The sequence below is a fragment of the Podarcis bocagei genome, assembly GCF_964188305.1.
Source record: "Podarcis bocagei genome assembly, chromosome: 6".
In the NCBI taxonomy this organism is placed as follows: domain Eukaryota; kingdom Metazoa; phylum Chordata; class Lepidosauria; order Squamata; family Lacertidae; genus Podarcis; species Podarcis bocagei.
In genome coordinates this window covers 85,883,078-85,904,103 of record NC_138130.1, presented here as the reverse complement: position 1 = coordinate 85,904,103, position 21,026 = coordinate 85,883,078, and the positions used below count along the sequence as shown (strand labels likewise).

The 21,026-nt window shown below is 41.6% G+C and overlaps 2 protein-coding genes across 3 annotated transcripts in view; both read left to right on the top strand.

Moving 5' to 3' along the window:
• The window catches only part of CUL5 (cullin 5), a 32,804-nt gene extending 28,043 nt beyond the window's left edge, over nucleotides 1-4,761 (top strand). For both annotated transcript variants that reach the window (XM_081197642.1, XM_081197643.1), the window contains one exon: nucleotides 802-4,761. In XM_081197642.1, coding sequence (XP_081053768.1) covers nucleotides 802-996 — 195 coding nt within the window. In that variant the 3' untranslated portion in view covers nucleotides 997-4,761. The remainder of the gene's footprint in view (nucleotides 1-801) is intronic.
• A 2,165-nt stretch (nucleotides 4,762-6,926) lies between these two features.
• Nucleotides 6,927-20,501, top strand: ACAT1 (acetyl-CoA acetyltransferase 1). The gene is made up of 12 exons (XM_081196975.1): nucleotides 6,927-7,095; nucleotides 9,372-9,419; nucleotides 10,915-11,032; nucleotides 11,749-11,844; nucleotides 12,632-12,732; nucleotides 13,786-13,929; nucleotides 15,205-15,355; nucleotides 15,814-15,909; nucleotides 16,153-16,266; nucleotides 16,947-17,011; nucleotides 19,129-19,286; nucleotides 20,147-20,501. Exons 1-12 carry the CDS (start codon nucleotides 7,060-7,062, stop codon nucleotides 20,265-20,267), a joined length of 1,248 nt encoding a protein of 415 aa, XP_081053101.1. The 5' UTR covers nucleotides 6,927-7,059; the 3' UTR covers nucleotides 20,268-20,501.
• The last annotated feature ends 525 nt before the right edge of the window (nucleotides 20,502-21,026 follow it).

The window sequence follows — 21,026 nt, the reverse complement described above, 5'->3', positions numbered from 1 at the left end:
ACTTGCAGTAGCATTCATGAGATGCTGATTCCCATGCCCTACAACTTCTAAGAACTTAGCTTTCAGGGTGAATGTCTGAGCCTGCTTAATAATGATAATCTTAGTCCCAAATCTTTTAAGTGAAAATTCACAACTTACATGATCCTCTCCAGTATGCATATATGTAATATGTTAGCTTAGAGAGGCTAAGTGTTATTCTCACAAACTGCCCTCTGCCATTGCTCATACCCCTGCAGTTTTCGAAAGCAATAGGCTTTTATGATATTAAAATAAAATGGTAGAACCCTGTTTGACCTTCACTTTTACCAGCATAGTTGCAACTTTGTCTTGTGTTAGTACAAAATGTTTTCTTTTCTTGGTTGCTGTGACTATGTGTCTAGCAACTCTGAAGGCAATATCTGAAGAGGTCTATTACATTGTTTGGTTGCCTTTATCGTTTATGTATATTTGTATACTGCTTAAGAGATTTTTAAATATTTGCTTAACATTAGGAATGCTTTTAAATATAAACAGATAAAGGTAAACAAATAAATAATTGCTAACTATGTTGCTAAAGCAGTCCATGTGAATGCAACTAAGCTGGTAAGTACAGATCTAAAATGAGGGGTGTGTCTTAAGCTAAGTTGGCTGTTCTTTTCAGTTAATATAATAGGTAGCCCTAGTCTTCAAAATCCTGTGATTTACAAAGTGATGCTTATGAAATTGACTGTCTTCTTTGCCAACCAGTTAAATAGATTTGGTTTGTTAGCCTTGTACAACACACACCCAAAGTGCTTTTTCTTTCCTTTTTTCCTTGCTTAGGAGGCTATCATCCAAATAATGAAAATGAGGAAGAAAATTACTAATGCTCAGCTTCAGACTGAACTAGTAGAGATATTAAAGAACATGTTCTTGCCACAGAAGAAAATGATAAAAGAGCAGATTGAATGGCTTATAGAACACAAATATATCAGAAGAGATGAATCAGATATCAACACTTTTATATACATGGCATAGCTTGAAGACTCTCTTACTGGAAGATGCCAAGGAAATGTGCATTGGAGATGGCTTGAGCAGACAACTACAAGAAAATGAACTGTGCTGAGAGAGGACTTGTTTGACTTGCATTACATATTCAAATCCCTGCCTTACCTTACCAGAGGACTTTGTTTTGCCAACCTTTTTTTTCAGCTAGCATGATGGCGTTCCCTTCATGTTGCACAGGTTTTTAACAGCATGCTGTTTTTGTGGGGAAACTTTGCATTCATTGAGAGCCCGTTGTGATATTTTTTTAGATTTCAATTGTACCCACCTGGAAGAGAACAGATTCGGGGTTTCTAGATGAACAGTACCTTGCACAAGGAAAATATCTTCAAAACCCATGCACTGAGGGTTGTCACATTTTTAAGAAAGCAGCGAGTAGGACTAGATGTAGCAGTTCACACTTTGTGTTTTGGATCAACAGCCTCCTTTTGATCCATTTTTATGTACAATATTTGAGCAAGACACAAATAGCATCACAGCTGAAGATACATATTTATCTTTGGGCTCAAGCAAAGTGCTTCAGTATAACTGAATTTGGATACTGAGACACAAGTGATGTTAAGCAGGATATATCCTGTCTGTCACTTTTCTTTATAAAACTTGGGTAAACATTTGTTTCTTGGACAGATGACTTCATTCCCCTCCTTTTTAAAATAAGAGGTGTTGCTTTCTCTTGATTATGGCTTCACCCTTAAGAACTGTGTTTCATGGATGGATCTGTTTATGGTGAAACAAAATGAAATATTAAGTGTATCTCTTTGTACATTTAATATAGTATGCTTGCGTAAATCTGAATGCATTAAAAATAGCCAGTGCACAACTTATCCAAAATAGGAATTAACATTTTGACAATCCCTATATATTTCTTCCTTGATTATTTATTTGAAAATCTCTAAATGTTACATTTTTTTTAATACAGTTCTACTCTGGCGGGGGGTGGGGGGGATCAACTGTGTGGAATAAGATAATTCTTTGACCTCCTAGACCAGCTCCACATATATAAGCTGACAGATTGTCATAAATCTGACTGTTCTACAAAAAAGAAAAAAATGCTGCCACCCAGCCTCCATTTGTTTCGGTGAGTAGGAGCCCCCACTGATGGAATGTGCTCATTCCCCCCCCCCTTCCCTTGATAAAAATCTTCCAGAGACTTAAAGCAATGCACATTAAGGCTTAGGGCTAAAGAGTGCTTTACTGAGGGCAAGAGAACTGCCACACCACAGCAGATGCTAGTCATTTTCAGAGTTAACTGCCAAGTCTCCAGCTGCTTTAAAATGTCCATGAAGAGTTGAGCTTCCTGCCTCAGCATTACTAGTGTGTGGGGGGGAAATTACCTAACGCCAGTTTAGCTTTTACCATACCCTATTCCTAAACGTTATGCCTGGGAAAAGCAATGTTGCAAAACAGCCTTTAAACTTTTAGCAGTATAGAGCAATTGTCTTTCCTTCTTAAAGTTAGTGATTATGCTTACAGGTTGGAAAGTGAAATACAGATAGCTGTGTAGGCAGAGTGAAATTGGAAATGGTTGCTGTATGTTACCTATAATGGGGCTCCAAAGGTAAGTCTACCCATCCACAGACAGAGGTTGGTACTGGCGCCCTTAAGTGATCATAAATAACATACCAGTGTGGGTGGGGGAACTGTATGTGCTTTGGGATGGCAGAGACTGACAAACTTGCATGGAAATGCAAAAGTGGCAGATGAAAACAGGCAGTGATTTAAAAACCTCACTTTCTGCACTTAATGTGCGCATTTTTATTGTGGATCAGAGGATAATATTTTTTAAAAATTAACATAGAGTTGACATAAAGTTAACTTCCAAGTTAACATAGAATTGTTGAATTTCAGCATCAAAATTTTATGGGCAAGAATTAAAAAAAAAAAGTTTTACATACTTGTCATGCACTCCTTGTTAAAGGGAAAGACAACTAAAATTGATCCCCCAGAAGTCTACATGCTACAGGGTTTCTAAAACTGCATTTGGTTTGGAAGTTGGTTTGGAAATGGGTAGAAAAGGGCAAGTAATTTTTTAAAATATTTGTACATATTTCTTGAATACTTTGATGAGAGTGCTTTTGAATTGTATGCTTCCCATTAATTTGTATTGGAGGCAGTAGGCATGACACATTAAATATAAAACCAGCTTTAAACTTCATATTTAATTTCTTGGTATCGTTCAGACACTAGCAGCCTGATTGTCAAAAAATACTCCTTTCCCTCTTTTTATTCCTAGCAGTGCAAATACTTTAGAACTTTGGAATTAGTGGCTAGGATGTAAATGACCACCATGGACTTCATTTGTGACTATTCATAAAGCCCTCCCATCAGCCCCTTGTTCTCCCTAAAAAGAGTGCAGTACAGTGGCCTGTACTTCAAAAGGAAAATTGCCAAAAAGAAAAAGAAAAGAAAAAAACTCAGAAAACCCATCCACATGCAGAAGCACTTTAAGGATCACATGAGGCTGTTTGGATCTTGCCAGTGAGAGTCTGTCTTGCTCATTTACATAGCAGCAAAATTCACAGTGCCCTTGCGTCTCCATCTCTTACGGTTATTTCTTACACAAGGTATCTAAATGTTTCTAGGACCAGGGGAATTACAATGGACAATGTGCCTATAACTTTGTTCAGTTTTTTCTTTTCTTTTTGTGTACATTGGATCAGGATGTCATGTAAAACACTGAATCTGAAAAATCACACCAGCAATTTCCTTACAGCTGCAGAATCACATTTAGCGTTCTCTTGTCAGGACACTTTTCACCAAGATGCCCTTAAGGCTAAAGGTTATCAGGAAGAGAAACAAACTGGTTTAAAAATGTATGCAGAAATAGGAAAACATCCAAATCTAAGAATGAATTGAATCATCAGTCATTGCAATATGGCAACATGGTACTTTTAAAGCTTGATTTTTAGCTTTGGATATTTTTCTCCAAAGACCTAGCATAAAGAGGTGCTGCTTCTGAAAAATGTATGTTGCCACAAGCACTGCCATTGTGGTTTGTATTAAGTAATACTCTAGATGTGAAAAATAATGTAGGTTGCATTGATTTTAAACATAGTTGTTAAAAAAAAATATGTCACAACATATGAGGTTCATACTTAATTTTGAAGTCTTCCATTTCCCCCCTTTATCCTACTGGTGTCCCTTGTTTTCTACCTATTCATTTGTTTAAACCTGTTGTTGGAGCATAGTGTAGTTTAACTTAAGTTTGAGTGGTGGCCTTTTGGGGGGAAAGAAAGTAACATGGCCCGGGTAGTTGAATACTTTGGATTTATTTGCATTATAGTATCCGTTGTAAAAGGTACAAATTTTAAAAAATGCAGCTGAGAGAAATATTTGATAGCTTCATGGAAAGATTTGGTATCTTAAGCGCAAAACTATTTTCTATTTTCATGGAACTGGCTGGGATCCTATCTTTGTAAATTCAAGGTCATATTTGTGAAATAAAACAATACACAAGAGCTTTCCTGTTTTAATAGACTATATGTAGCCTGGAGTGCAGCGCAAACATGAGTTTCCTAGGTTGTAATATCCATCTACATATGGTTATTTACAGTTTTGAATGTGTGCCACTACATACTGAAATAATGCTGTACAATTTTGACTGGTAGCAGTTTCTTCTTGTATGGCAGTCCGGCTGAACTATTTTGATGTACTGCTTAATTTTTGGATTTTATTTTTTAAGTTGTATAATTTATTTTCTTGCAAAATAAAAATGTAATATAAAATATTATAAAAAACACAAAATATTTTTGGTGTTATCTTCAGAACCTTTTGAAAATTGGAATTAAGCACAGTCCATTAGTGTTCCTAGACTACCATCAGTTGTTTTGAAATCCCAAGCTAGTCCAAGGTATGAATAAGTGTTTTCATCAGCATTTAACACCACATAGGTTCCAAGGGATCTGTCTGAGCATTATTACAGGGATATGCATTTGTATTGGCTATATGCATGGCACGTACAACTGCCTTGTCAGACAGCAGTGCAGCAATATAATCTGATCCAAATCCACAGCACCTAATTATCAGTTCTTTCTATGTAACAGAAGTTTACTACCTTTTTAGTACAAGCTCCCTGTGTAAACCTTACAGTACTGCAAAGTAATTGAAATTTTAAACTAGATTTGGATTGCAAGTTACTATTAAAAATCAATACTTTCCCACTGCTATCTAGTGCTGCTTACTCAATTTATGTCGCTTTGGTACTTGGTTATATTGCCTTCAGTTCCATGGACAGTTTGGATTTGTAATTGATCTGGTGACACCCAATGACATTTTATTTTTTCAGAAATTTGAGCAGTACAGCACTAGTAGACTGAACACTTAAATTTGAGAAAAAATTCCCTTTCATGTTAAGAGATGAAAGAAATTCCAGCTCTAGTTGAGGCACTTGGAGGCAGTACTGTAGTCTACCAAGACGTGGAAGACTGATGTATGGCTTATCCTTTAAGCAATTTATTTTAACAAGTAGCTCTTTGGATCACAGCCATTTTTTACATGATGATGCATATATGACACACAAGTACTTTTATAAAGGGATTTACTATGCATGAAGTGGTCGTTTCATCCTGTTCCATTATTATATTCTTGGAAGTTTGCTAAAATAACATTTACATAGCTCCACACCTGCCATATAAAAAGAGTTTACAAAAACTTCGGTTTTATTGCCTAATCTTCTTTTACAACCTGTACTACGACTCATTGGAGTCCACAGTGTAATCTTCTGTTTTCTGTATTGCAGCAAATGTCGATAAAACATTGGATCATTTCAGTGTTTTTTAAAACAGCTTTTAGGCTGGGTCCAGAAGGCTGGTTCTGACACTCCTGAACATCTTTTCCCTCCCAAAACAAAACAAAACAAAACAGGAATTCGGTGGTATCCAAGGCAGTGTGAGATGTGTGTGTTTGACTTAATGAGATTTAAGTCCCAAATAAGTATGCCTAAAACTCCACGTGGCATCAGAGTATGCTTGTATACTGATAAGGCTGAAAGTCAGTTTACTGTCACATTGTAAAAATCCAGATTAGAGTAATACCTTTCTTAGGCCAAAGAAAGGTCACAAAATAGTGTGCAAGCTTGCATATGTTCCCCAGAACTCTTCACCAGACTAGTTGGGGGAGAGAGTGGTAAGCAAAGCAATGTTATTGCCAGTTCATGTTTGGTTTGTGCACTTTTGTGTAAGTTGTTTTTCTCGTTTGGTGCCTCTTTTGTGTGTGTGTTTGGTGCATGTTGTGCTGAGAACTGAGAACTTGCTTTGCCATTGCACATTTGTGACAGTGGGGAGCAATAGTGAATGCTCCCTCTTCAAACAAGGTAGCTCAGTTGGTGGAGCATGAGACTCCTAATTTCAGGGTTGTGAGTTTGAGTCCCACGTTGGCCAAAAGATTCCTGTGTTGCAAGGGGTTGGACTAGATGACCCTTGTGGTCCCTTCCAATTCTACGGTTCCATCCTAACCTAAACTGTCTACATCCCTGCCTACTGTGTTCAAAGCACATTCCTTCCCTCAAAGAATTCTGGGCACTGCAGTTTACTCTTCCCAGACCTACAATGCCCAGCGCCCTTAACAAACTACAATGCCCAGAATTCTCTGAGGGAAGGAATGTCCTTCAAGCGGTTCACTTCGATGCTGGGAACTGCCAAGCCCCTCCCTCTCAACCAAGGATAGTGTGTCTCTTCCTTGCCCTTTCCCCAACCTCTACCCCTTGTCCAATGAGCGCCGCTTATTAATTCCCACGCCCCCTCCCTCGCCAATAGAACTGCTCTCTAATAGCTCCGCCCACTTCTCTTCAGGCTCCAATAGGATTTCTCCCAATTTTGACGCGCCCTCCCCTCCTCAGACCGGAGGCACAGAATCGAGGGCAGGGGATTAAACGGCGGGTCCGCCCTTGGGTTCCTATTGGCTAGGTCAAGGGGTGGGCGTGCCCTTCTGAAGGTGACGGCGGCGGCTCTTGCGCTGCCTCGGAGGTCCGTTGCTGAGGCTGCTGAAGGGGTTCTGAGGGCGGCTGCTGGTGCTGCGGAGGCCGGCGTGAGAGCGAAGATGTTGGGCGGGCGGCAGGTGCCGAAGACGCTTCGGGTGAGGAGGGGGAAAACAAGGCCAGGCCGGGGGCGGGTTTGGTTATGGAGGTCCCGCTTTCCCCTGACGGACGACCCGGCCGCCTTCCTTCGTCCTCCGCGCTTTCCCTCAGGGACGGCTGAGCCCCCCTGAGGCGCAGCGGGCTAAGCGGCCAGCCCCGCCTCCTTTCGCCCTTCCCTGCGTCAGCGCCGCGTGCCTCTTAGGCCGGGCCTGCGCGCATGCGCCAAGACGAGCCCACCTGAGGAGGCAGAGTCTTGCTTGTCTGGATGAGCCGAGGAACCCCGTGTTCGAGCGCTCTCCTGTATTTTTTCTCTCCTAATAAATGCTTCCTGAGAAACGTTGATCTCCCCCGAGTTTTGCTGCCCTTTTTTCAAAAAAATGTTTTTTAAGGATGTCTCTCTGTGCATAATGTTCCAAAGGTGATTGTGTTCTCCTATACTTAAGTGGTATACAGTGGTACCTCGGGTTACATACGCTTCAGGTTACAGACTCCGCTAACCCAGAAATAGTACCTCGGGTTAAGAACTTTGCTTCAGGATGAGAACAGAAATTGTGCTGCGGCAGCAGCAGGAGGCCCCATTAGCTAAAGTGGTGCTTCAGGTTAAGAACAGTTTCAGGTTAAGAAAGGACCTCTGGAATGAATTAAGTACTTAACCCAAGGTACTACTGTACTCCCAAACTCTTGCTACCTTTGAATTCTAACACACACACACAAACACAGAGTGTAGTGTGGATCAAGTTGCTGCAAGGTCACATCACTTCCCGTCCACTTCCCCTGTGACTGCCTGCTTTAAATCTTTAATGTTGTTAACTGTTGCATTTTAAATAAAAAAATAAAAAATAGGGTTTTATTCTGTGGTGGCATTGGCACCTAGGGTCATGGACATTTGCCAGGGCCCACTTCCAGTCCTGAAGCTGAGGCTACAATACTTTGGCCACATCATGAGAAGAGAAGACTCCCTGGAAAAGACCCCAATGTTGGGAAAGATGGAGGGCACAAGGAGAAGGGGACGACAGAGGACGAGATGGTTGGATAGTGTTCTCGAAGCTACCAGCACGAGTTTGACCAAACTGCGGGAGGCAGTGAAAGACAGGAGTGCCTGGCGTGCTCTGGTCCATGGGGTCATGAAGAATCGGACACGACTAAACGACTAAACAACAACAACAACTCCAGTCCTTGCAAAAGCAGACTCTGCAAGTTCCCTTGTGGAAGGCAGAAGCTAATGTATGGGGACTCAAGTGGCCACAGGTGCTGGAGATGGGAGGCCCACGGAAGACAGCCTGCCCAGCACCCCCAATAATATGAAGCTAGACCTGCAACTTACATGCTACTGTATCTGTAGGCAGGGCCTAATTCTTGCTCTGTGGTTCCCCTCTTAAAGGTAAAGGAGCTCTCTGGAGCAGAGACAGCCCAATATACTTTGTTGCTTGAGACAGAAATGCCAATCAGCAGATCTGCTTTCCTCTTTCTGCAAATGAACATGAGGAGGTATGGTCCATCAGAAGATCTCCTGTGTAAGGGGTCATCTACAGGAGAACCTCCTGGTGGAGTTTGCCTTTTTTGGATAAAATCTCCCCTCCATTCTGCTGTCCTCAATGATGATCAAAATCTGCTACTGTGGTGGTTGTCTCATGGTGTTTATGCATCTAATATCACTCATAAGTTATGTTTGTATCAAGGAGCAATGGCCTCTTTTAAAACAGCACTCCTCTGGAGCGCACATGCAAACTGCTAAAAACAATAAACCTGGATCCTCATCTTTATGTGCGACTGCTTACTGTGGCAAAAGTTATCTAAATAGAGAGGCTAAAACAGAGATTAAAAACTGCTCAGTGTGTCCGTCAGAGTTTGTTAACCTCAGTGGGCTAAAGGTTATAGGATCAAAAGGGTAAATTACCAAATAACATAGCTCAGCATCACTGACTTGTTTTGCAATAGGATTGTACAATATTCCAATATTGTTTAACTGACAGTTATTTTAAGCATTAGGATTTTTGTAAAGGTATATTGCTTGAAAATTCTTTGCAAAGTTATGACAGTTGTTGTTGCTCTTTTCTGCCTATTCACTTCTGGAAGTATTTCATAGAGTAGCAAATGCTGCTGCTGATGATGATGATAAGAATAAGAATAATTCTAAAGCTTCAAAGTATTAAGAAAAACAAACAAGTGTAATTAAGTAGCTTGTTTAAAATATGTTAAATGGAAAAACACAATATTTTTGAATCACTAAACCAGATGTTTTTGCACTTACTGAAAAATAAACTCTTTTTTTCAGATGTTAACTTATGCAAGCAGAGGCTACTCATCACAACGTGGCTTAAATGTAAGTATCAATTGTAACAGGACTTCAGGTACTTGCGATGGCAATACCATACTTTGCCCAGCTCTACAAGACCATGTTCTTTCAAACAGCGAGTTGAGATATATTAAGTGGATTAAGGGCCAGAGTAGGTGTGAGGCCAAACATATCACTTCCTGATGTGCCTTTGGTTTTAAATTGCAAATGAAATATATTAGGGGAGGGGGGATTTTTGCCAGGACTATGGTGTGCAGGGTTTTCTAACTCGTTCCTCATCTGCAGTGGTCCTGACAAAAGATGCCTTGCCCACATAGATGCATTTTCGTTTTAGGAGGAACTATTGGTACCAATATCAGCTCTCCTGATGCGGCTGATAGTGGCCAAGGGAGAATTTTTCACTGGGACCACAGCCTAGGGCAGAGTTTTCCGAACTTCATGTTGGTGACACACTTTTTAGACATGCATCATTTCACAACACAGTAATTCAGTTTTACTAGCAATCCAGAGGTTAAATCAACCCCTTCCCAGCATTCGTGCGACACACCTACACACTGCAGCCCACTAACGTGTCTCCACATATAGTTTGGAAAGCTCTGGCCTAGAGGCTAAGGGTTAAATCGGATTTGCTGCACACCACAGCCTGACAAAACACTCTACCATTCCTCACTTCAATTAGGAATTAAAAAGCAGTGCATTCAGCATCCTATCTAGTCTTGCCCTAACAATGATACATGTCTATCTATGTGCATACTTGAAAAGGTTACCTTGCTGCATGCATCTGATAAAGTGGGTTCCTATCCAAAAAGTTGTTGTTGTCAAAGTGTGTGCCATAATAAATAGATTCTAGGATGCCATAGAATTTTGTTGTCTCACTGCTGCAAATAACTTGTGTTCTCTTTTGAAATTGCCTAAGTAGACTGCCTATAATTTGGCCTACGTGGGTTGTTACAAAACTTGCAATGTTGTTTCCCCCTCTCAATGTTTTTCAGCCACTAGATGATATTATTTATATTATCATGCTGTCTGATCCACCTACTCACTCCCTGGCAAAAAAAGAATAAGTAGGAAGTTCTCCCATCTGTATGTCTTATTTTCTTTAGTTATCAGCAGTTGTACAGCCTTCTTGCTATGATATAACAACATATTATCATACAAATTAACTTATTTATTTATTTATTTATTTTTACATTTATATCCTAGCTTTCCTCCAATGAGTTCAAGGTGGTTCTCCATCAGTTTCATCCTTGCAATAACCCTGTGGAGTAGGTTAGGCTGAGAGACTGTGGCCCAAGTTCACCCATCAAGTTTCATGGTTAAGGGGACTAGTCTCCCAGGTCCTAGTCTGATACTCTGACCACTACACAACCCATCATACAGGCATAACCAGATGTTTCTGGAGCATACACTTACTTTGATAACTGCTAAGTCTTATCTTCCTAATTCAAACAGAACTTAAGACTTGATAATATACCTTTCTGTGGGTAACTGTCATAATCATTGCAATGGTTTTGTTTGTTAGGAAGTAGTAATTGTAAGTGCTGTCCGGACACCCATTGGCTCTTTCCAAGGATCCCTTTCATCACAGCCAGCCACTAAACTTGGTTCCATTGCAATTAAAGGCGCAATTGAAAGAGCAGGTAAGTCTGGACTCTGTTCAGAAGGCTTTGTGGAACAGGGTGGGATGGGGATGGATTGTTTGGAAAATATTCACCATCTCTTCTGATCCAGGTTAAATAGCAGCTAGTGTTTGTTGTAATCACCCATTGCCACTTTGCTATTATGCTGGGACAAGGTAGCCACTAAGTATTCATGCTGTTCTTTAAAGAAATCAATTATGCATGTGCCCAAGGTGTATTTGTAAAGTATGTCATCCTTTTTAGACTATGTCACACTCGGTCTGCTTTTGAGCAATTCTTAGTCCTCCATTGTCATCACTCTGGTACCCTCTCCCCTGGTTTATTCTCAGTTCTGACATGGTTCAAGGATGATTTATTGCAAACCTGTCCCACTTTCAGTTTTGGCCATTTGCATTCAAGTGAATAACCCAGGGACTAAAGCAATGATGACCAAATTTGTACAGCAAACATTGTGCTAAGCTTGCAAAGAAGTACCTGCTCTGCACCACTTTACAAGTGGTTTTGCGTAGAGGTTCTGAGCTAAAGCAGCGAGAGCTGCAATCTAGATGAGCTTTTTAAGGACTTAACTTCGCTCCTCAGTTTTGTCCATAAACAAAAGTTAAGTGGCAGCTTCAGCATCTATTTCATTCTTACCCAGATGTTTCTTTTCTCTCTCATTCTATGAGCATATTATCACTTTATGCTTGGAAAATGCCTTCTCTGATTTTTGCCATTAGGTATCCCTGCACAAGAAGTGAAAGAAGTCTACATGGGCAATGTTATTCAGGCTGGACAAGGACAAGCTCCTGCAAGACAAGCAACCCTTGGTGCAGGTACCAAAACTGTTTTATGGCTCATGACTTCTTAGGGCACAAGTCGTAAATCCAACAATGCATGAGTAGATTTCCTTTCATGCAGTGGGACTTCTCCCCACACCCGCATCTCCTTCAGAGCTCCCTGAATCAGCTTCAGTAGGTCTCCCAAACCTCTAGAGTAGATTCTGAGGGTGTGTAGGGAGCTACGGTGGGGGAGAAGGTGAAGGCTTTTTCACTAGCACTGAGATGACATTGGATACAACCCTCAATGAGTAAGATTCACTGCTAAATTATAAAACAGAGGTAAATAACTGAGGAGTACGATTCACATAATACTCAACAAATTAATCTGAGTTTGAATTTTAATCTGAATCGGCCTTCTGTTTTCTTCAAACTGCCATAATCAGAACTGGAACATTTTTTGAGTTACCTTTTCCTCTTTTTCTCCTTCTGTACTTTCACGTCAGCTAATGTCCTTAGCATATATGGTGGTGGGGAGGTAATATGTTGCCTAATAACATGTTGCTAGTTTTCTGATGTGGTGAAGTCAAAGGATTGAATCCCAAAGATAAAATGTTACGAATGGAAGGGACTACTGGAGATGTCAGGAATGGTCTTTCATCTTTATAGAACTGAGACTAGCATGAGAGGACACTACTGGTTTGAAAAACACATGGTATCAGGAAAGTCAGTGGGATTCTTTGGCATGAGTTCCTTTTTAATTGATTAAAGCAACTTGATATATTCCATATATGCAGCTGGCTGACAATTCTTCGAAGTTTATTTTTATCTTAATTTGGTTCAGGTTTACCAGTTTCTACTCCTTGCACGACTGTCAACAAAGTTTGTGCCTCTGGAATGAAATCTATTATGCTGGCAGCACAGAGTCTGGCATGTGGGAGCCAGGTAGGAGAGTCAGTATATTCAGAAGACTTGTAAATATGTGGAAATGTATAATCTCTTAGAAAGACCAATAGCAACTGTTTATAAGAGCAAATTTGCTGGAGTCCTTCTGTGTGCCTCCGAGAGCTTCTGTTCTTGCAAGATCTTCTTCCTTTAAAAAGGAAGTGTATCAGAGAGATTTCTTGCCAACTGTACCAAACCACACTGCTTTGATTATTGTGCTGGTACGGCTTCAGTATCTGACTTGTCTATGTTATTTCCTGCAACTTTCCAACAGTTTGACTTCACCCCCGAAGGCACACTCTTGCATTCTCTCCCAATACAGGCGGGGGCCAACCAAACTATTAACATTTTATATTAAATCTACACATTTTTTGGGGGGGGACATCAAAAGGATATGCAACATGCAGATTAGCAATACCAGTGGGTGGAAGATTAATAACGCTGTGTGACTATCTGAGGATTTTTATAAATTATTTTATTTATTTATTTAATAAAATTTATACACTGCTTGTGTATATATATGAAAAAAACCTCAAAGGAAAGGAGACTCCATGGCCCTCCAGATTATGTCAGACTAAAATTCCCATTAGCTCAGGCAGCATGGCCAGTGGTCAGGAATGATGGGAGTTGTAGTCCAACAATATTTGAAGGGCTACAGGTTTCCCATTCCAGTGTTTGTAATTGTGTATGTACCCTTTTGATTGTATGACGAATTGCATTGCAACTTTTTGCCTAATGGGAGACTCAGAACATCATTTAGATCTGAGCCAAGCAATTCAAAGGTGTGGGAGAGAAAGTGAAAGATGAAGGAACCTTTTTCAGGGTTTTTATTTTTCTTGTAGAGATCATAGTGGGCAGGAAAATAAGGGGCTGGCATATTCCCCCTTATTTTTTTTTTGGGGGGGTGTTCTGGGAGAATGGCGATTCTATTGACAGAGGGGGAAATCTGTTGTATCCTAGGCCCTCCCAGGGACAATAGTATTGCACTTTTAAGTATTTTGTTTTCATCCTCCTTGTAAGTTGGAAAAAGCTGTATATAATTTGTTGAAACAGGACGTGATGGTAGCTGGTGGAATGGAGAGCATGTCTAATGTACCCTACACAATGGTCAGAGGAGCAACGCCTTATGGAGGAGTAAAGCTTGAAGACTTGATTGTCAAAGATGGCTTGACAGATGTTTACAACAAAATTCACATGGTAAATACAGCTTTTAATGTCTTGCAAGTTTTGTGGCAGCCTATTTTTGTTGTTGTTTTTTTTTAAAAGGTTCTCTTGGAAAATAGGATGTTCAGATACTTTCCTGATCAAAAGCCTACATTTGTTGAGTTCAGGAGCTGAACATAAGAGCTCCACCCCCACCCCACCCCGTCTAAAATCCCTGGTAGAGGACAAGGATCCTGAGTTCACGTTAAGGGTAGCCAAATTCTGTGCGATTGCCATAAAACCTAGGGAACAAGCTGTCCTATCATAATGATTAAGGCCTTAAATGATAACTGTAGGTTATATTTTAGTGACTAAGTTTTAATTTATATATATTTTAACTGTTGCTATAACTGTATTGTCTAATTGCAGGTGTTATGCCTAATTGCAAATTCCAATGTATCCCTATCTGTTTTATGACTTCCTTGATATTGTATGTGGACTGGAACTAGTCTGTGACCGAAATAATAAATTCATTCAGGTCTATTTCTTTCTTAAAAAAAAGATTTAAGCAGATTTAATCCACTTCAGTTGTGCAAACCTAAACTTCCCGGTAAGCAGTTGAATACCCTTTTGCAAACTACCAATAGTCTGGAGATGACACTACTGAATCTAATAGGATTCAGAAATTGTGAATACATACCAAAATCTTATGCCTAAGATATCAGCAATGCTGTTGAATTTAGTGCGACTGGCAGTCTTAGTAAATTAAGAGATGACCTGGTCCAGCTCTGGTGTTTCATTTGCATTCAGAGTGAGAAGTCGGGGAAAACAGGATGATACAGGAATCCCCACATGTACATGCAAAATGATTTGATCGGTTTCCTAAGGCTGCAGCCCTGAACAGTTATGTCACTTAGGCTGCAGCCCTACTTGGAAGTAACTTCCATTTAGTGCAACGGTAGGTTCACCTTTAAATGTGAATAGAACCAAATTTCTCACCCATCCCTAGTTATCCCATGACCTTTGCTTAACACTCAGAAACTGCAAATGGCCTTGCTTCATGCTGTTTCATTGGAAAAGCTAGCACAGCTTGTTTCAGGCAGCAAACAAACCAGGAAGCTTGTGAGTTGCATGGTTTTTTTGTTTGTTCCCAATGTCTAACAGTCACAAACGAAATGGGCAGTTTCATTTCAGTTGATTTACATTTATTAATTCATATTCGAGTCCATTAAACTCAAAAGTGGGGATTTTGGCGATAGCACAGCTGATCTACACAAACCTGTCCAGTTTTTAAAATGTCTTTCAGTGATTTCCTGTCTGCCTCCCCAGGGTAATTGCGCAGAGAATACTGCAAAGAAGTTTACTATATCACGGGAAGATCAAGATGCCTATGCCATAAAATCTTACACCAAAAGCAAGGAAGGTTGGGAGTCGGGAGTTTTTGCAAATGAAATTGTCCCAGTTACTATTTCTCAGAAAGGTAGTATAATTTCATATATAATACCTCCCTACCTTCTGTTTTATGATAAACTATGTACTGAAATGGTATAAAATGTTGTTCGCATTCTGGCAAACATAACTTGTCTATGAAATGAAGACTGAACATATTTTGTTTCTTTTTGCTAAAATAGAGACCATTTCTGTTTACACCCCTATTCCCATATTAAGCTTTTTGTTTTTTGACCTTCCAAGCTGAGGTTTGAGTTTTCTTTCTGTGTCCCCTCCCCCCTCCAAAAAAAAGGTTTTGTGGCCTCCTGGGAAGCCTTTCCTCCCTTTCACAGGAGGCTTAGGGCAGTGATGGAGCAATGAGACCATGATTTGAAGCATGCTTAACTGCAGCCTTTGCATGTTCTGCTGTTCCTTGTGAAATTAGGGAGTGCCAGCTGTCCAGCCACAAAGAAGTCTGAAATTGTTTAACTAAATAAAGTCTTATTTTAGGGAAACCAGACACAGAGATTAAAGAAGACGAGGAGTACAAGCGTGTTGATTTCAGTAAAGTTCCAAAACTGAAGGCCGTTTTTCAGAAAGAAAACGGTAAGCTCGAAAAAAGTGATGCCTGGTTTTTAATGTAGTAAAAGCTGGCCAGATTGCATTTTTTATTTAAACATACCTGCATTTCCTTCAGTGAAATGGTTTATATGGATGTGTGCTTTGATATAATGCCAGCGTTGTTGAATTTGAATTGCTGTGGCCAGTGTTTTGAATATGGATTGACATAGGCTTGAATTTAGGATGTTACTGAGGAATGCACTATATTCACATTGCTGCCTCTTTCAGGAACAGTAACTGCTGCCAATGCCAGTACATTGAATGATGGAGCAGCTGCATTAGTACTGATGACTTCAGAAGCAGCCAAAAGGCTGAATGCTAAACCATTGGCTAAAATAGTAGGTAAGAATCTTCTTGACTTTCTAGTGAAATGTTGAGAAATGCTTGATCCTGACAGATAATGGGTTAGACTGACTTTGTTTTAGGTAAGGTAAGGGGACCCCTGACCATTAGGTCCAGTCGTGACCGACTCTGGGGTTGCGGCACTCATCTCGCTTTATTGGCCGAGGGAGCCGGCATGCAGCTGGCGAAGCAGAGCAGCGCACGGAAACGCCATTTACCTTCCCGCTGGAGCGGTACCTATTTATCTACTTGCACTTTGATGTGCTTCCAAACTGCTAGGTGGGCAGGAGCTGGGACTGAGGAGTGGGAGCTCACCCCATCTCGGGGATTCGAACTGCTGACCTCCTATCGGCAAGTCCTAGGCTCTGTGGTTTAACCCACAGCGCCACCCGCATCCCCGACTTTGTTTTACTTTGTCTTTTATCAGCAGGTTAGGTTGAAAGGACTTTTTAATTGAATGGTGCAGTCATAGCTTGACAATTTGCCAAACTCGAGAGAATTCAGGGGCTTTTGGGATGTCTCAGCTGTTCCTCTAACATTGCCATGCTTACATCTTTTAAAAGCAATAATATCCAGAATTTTGCCAGAGGCTGTAAGCATCTATTGCAGGTACTCTAAATGCTGCTATGTATACCAATAATTACATTTCACCTTTCTGCTTCACATTTGCTCTTTTGCAGGTTTTGCAGATGCTGCTGTTGATCCTATTGACTTTCCAATTGCACCAGCACATGCAGTTCCTAAGGTAATCATTTTATAGCATTCCCCTACCTTCAAATTAAAAATTTCCTCAAAGCATGCTCTCTCATATTTATCACAGTACGTCAAACAGCAATACTTATACTTCAGAAGTATTCAGAATATTGGATAATAAGACTTAATGCCAATCAAACATGGAAGGTTTCTTAGAAAGCTTCTGCCAAAACCATAATGCAACTTGCCTCTGAATCTTCTCATTAGTTTTTTTTTTCTGTTGGCCTTTGTACTTTTATTTTCTTTTTTGGTGTTCACTACCTACTGATAACAAAGTGGTTTTTTAAAATGGACCTGAAAAGCAAAATATATTTGAGTAAAACGTAAATGTTAGATGACATTTCTCAGCAGCACTGTAAGTAATTTAAGTAGACAATTAAATACAGTGGTGCCTCGCAAGACGAAATTAATTCGTTCCGCAAGTCTCTTCGTCTTGCGAGTTTTTCGTCTTGCGATGCACGGTTTCCCATAGGAATGCATTGAAAATCAATTAATGCGTTCCTAGGGAAACCGCCTTCAGACCAGGTCCGGGGACAGTCTGTCCCCGGACCTCTTCTGAAGGCTGGGGGGGGGGACAAGGGCTTTTCTTCCCACCCCCAGCATTTTTAAAAACCCCAGGACAGCGGAGGACTTCTCCGCTGCCCGGGCAATCTTAAAATGCTGGCGGGCGGCATTTTAAAATCGCCCCGGGACAGCGGAGGACTTCTCCGCTGTCCGGGGCGATTTAAAAGCCCCTGGGAAGGCAGGCAGGGGGGACAAAGACTTTTGCCCCCCGCCAGCCTTCAGAAGGTGTTCCCGCCCCCCGCCCCGCTTCGGAGCACCGTTCCGAAGCGGGGCGGTGGGGGAAGGTGTTCCCACCCCCCCCGCCCCGCTTCGGAGCACCGTTCCGAAGCGGGGCGGTGGGGGAAGGTGTTCCCACCCCCCCCGCCCCGCTTCGGAGCACCGTTCCGAAGCGGGGCGGTGGGGGAAGGTGTTCCCACCCCCCCCGCCCCGCTTCGGAGCACCGTTCCGAAGCGGGGCGGTGGGGGAAGGTGTTCCCACCCCCCCTCCCCGCTTCGGAGCACCGTTCCGAAGCGGGGCGGTGGGGGAAGGTGTTCCCACCCCCCCTCCCCGCTTCGGAGCACCGTTCCGAAGCGGGGCGGCGGGGGAAGGTGTTCCCACCCCGCCGCCCCGCTTCGGAGCACCGGGAGAAGCGATCTCCCCGCAGCCCCTTGCTTCAAAAGAGGTCCGGGGGCAGCGGCAAGCGCTTGCCGCTGCCCCCGGACCTCTTTTGAAGCAAGGGGCGGCGGGGAGAAGCGATCTTCTCCCCGCAGCCCCTTGCTTCAAAAGAGGTCCGGGGCAGCGGGAAGCGCTTGCCACTGCCCCCGGACCTCTTTTGAAGCAAGGGGCGGTGGGGAGAAGCGATCTCCCCGCAGCCCTTTGCTTCAAAAGAGGTCCGGGGGCAGCGGGAAGCGCTTCCCGCTGTCCCCGGACCTGGGGCTGCGGGGAGATCGCTTCTCCCCGCCGCCCCTTGCTTCAAAAGAGAAGACCCGCTGTCCCCGGGGCAAGCTTCGTTTTGCGAAGCAAGCCCATAGGGAAATTCGTCTTGCGAGGCAACTCGAAAACGAAAAAACCTTTCGTTTTGCGAGTTTTTCGTCTCGCGAGGCGTTCGTCTTGCGGGGTACCACTGTAGGTGTTACTCCAGTTGCTTTATTGCTTGAAATCTACATTTCACGCTTAGGTTAATGCTGGTATTTTAGCATTGTGAAACACTGAACTAATTAGTTTGTTAATATTGAATTCTCAAGTATCTCACACCTTAGATTTGATCAGAAACTGGTACACATGGATTTCGTAATTCAGGGACTGGGTTTATTTTTTTCTAGAGAAAGTATTTGCTTGAATCCTGACTGCTGTAGGCAGTGATAATTGTTAATTTTTTTTTCACCTGACATGTGGCTTCAAGTCAGTTGAAATGTTTATCTTTATGGTTGGATGTCTCTTGAACTACAGTCCCAATTGTGCCAGTGACCCATTTTATATCTCAATTAAAACAGAAGGGCAAGAACCCTCCAGACCCTGTTGGTGATAAATATTACCTTTTACCTATGTGTTTCTGTCTTTTTCCAGATACTTAATCAGACAGGTCTAAAAAAGGAAGATATTAAAATGTGGGAAATTAATGAAGCATTCAGTGTCGTTGTCCTAGCCAACATTAAAATGCTAGATGTTGATCCACAAAAGGTGAACATTCATGGAGGAGCTGTCTCTTTGGGACATCCAATTGGGTAAGTGAAGTAATACATTTGTTTGCACAAGAAGAAATTTGTATCTGACCCTCCCTTCCACAGCAAAGGCAAATAGTTATTATAGCTTTGGTAACAAGCTATAAATGTAAGAAAGCAGAAAGCATTCCTAGTTCTGATGTGTAAATTTACTTAAGTAAATGCCCCCTGAAACAGCATTTGACATGGTGCATTGTAAGTGCTTGCTCTTGGTACTTTTAAAAATGCCTACTCTTATTTAAACTAAAATTATTAATAGTTTGCAATATTCTAAGTGCCCTGCTTCATAATCCACTAGGAAATAAGATTATGTAATGGTGCAGAGGAAGTATTAGTCCTGTAAAAAATCCAACTTCAAACCATCAACACTCTCCTTAACGTTTATTGTGTTTGGTAGTGTCTTAATCAATTGATGCAGTAGACACAATAGATTTGGAAAATTTTAACCATGATAACTGAAAAAGTTCTGAGTCTTGGGACCACAGATCAGTGCATCTAGTTTGGGAACAGGATGGCTGAGAAAGACCTAAGACAATGAAGAGTTGTTGCTAAACTGGCCAGTTCTGCATTAGACAGACCCATAGAAAAGTTTATTTTGGATACTTCTTCCCTATTGATTCCATTCCCACGTCCTCTTTTCCCACATCTCTTGCCTCCCTTCCCTCTTGGCATAGTTCCATCCTAAGTCACCCTCCAGGATGCTCAGTGGTGCATGGTTGTCATAGATTAGCACATGTGTGAGACAGGTCTGTCACAAACGACTTACCTCTAGTGCTACTGTCTTATGCTTCAGCTAGATATTATTTAGCACTATGCTGATCTATACAACTCAAAACTTAACTAGGGTGCTTTTTCTGTTTTAGGATGTCTGGAGCAAGAATTGTTGTTCACATGGCTCATGCATTGAAGCAAGGAGAGTATGGCCTTGCTGGAATCTGTAATGGAGGTGGCGGCGCATCTGCGATACTAATCCAGAAACTGTAGACTCTGATGTCAAGCCTTAAGGCTCAACTGTCAAATGGCTGTTACAACTATTTATGGAATTGCAGCGCAGACCCCCCCCCCCCAAAAAAAGCTCAGTCTATCATTGTTTTTAAAAAAACACAACTAATTTTTTTTTTACTATACCTCCAGTGCAAGTGGTTTTTTTTATACCATAGGGACTATAAAATGTGGGTTAAATTTCAATCAAAGACAATAAAGACTAAGTATAGTGGCTGGCTACTGTGGAAGTTTTATTATGTTTTATAGTTTTTTTTATTAAATGGCTGTCACAAATCCCTGCTCAAACTTACCTTGGCATTCAGTCTATTTCCTCGTGCCCTAAGGAACGTACAGTCCTCCAAGTCATGAAAGAAGTTTTTGTGTCTTTTGGCTTGGATAAGACAGTGCCTGCACAGCCCTTGTCCAAGCCCCTCCTTTACCTGCCCCCTACCATATATATTGTCAGGTGGATATAGCCTAGCAGCTGTAACTATGCCCATTGGCTGAAAGTTACCTACCCCTGCTATAGTATGCTATCTCTCTGGTGTGGTTTCTCCCAGCATAGCTCTAATATGAATTCACAGAGGGCTCTTAATGGCATGTGAGGACTGGGTTGCTGTATTCAAAAGCTGATACAGTGGTACCTCAGGTTACATACTTCAGGTTACAGACTCCGCTAACCCAGAAATAGTACCTCGGGTTAAATTGACAATTTAGAAAGTATACTTGAAGTAACTTTCAAAAGCTGGGGTGCGATCC

Excerpts from the sequence above, each read along its gene's own strand:
- ACAT1 (XM_081196975.1), top strand. The coding sequence starts at position 7,060 with ATGTTGGGCGGGCGGCAGGTGCCGAAGACGCTTCGG. Across the intron at positions 7,096-9,371 it reads AGGTGCCGAAGACGCTTCGG|ATGTTAACTTATGCAAGCAG; the intron begins GTGAGGAGGGGG and ends TCTTTTTTTCAG. Across the intron at positions 11,033-11,748 it reads AGGCGCAATTGAAAGAGCAG|GTATCCCTGCACAAGAAGTG; the intron begins GTAAGTCTGGAC and ends TTTTGCCATTAG.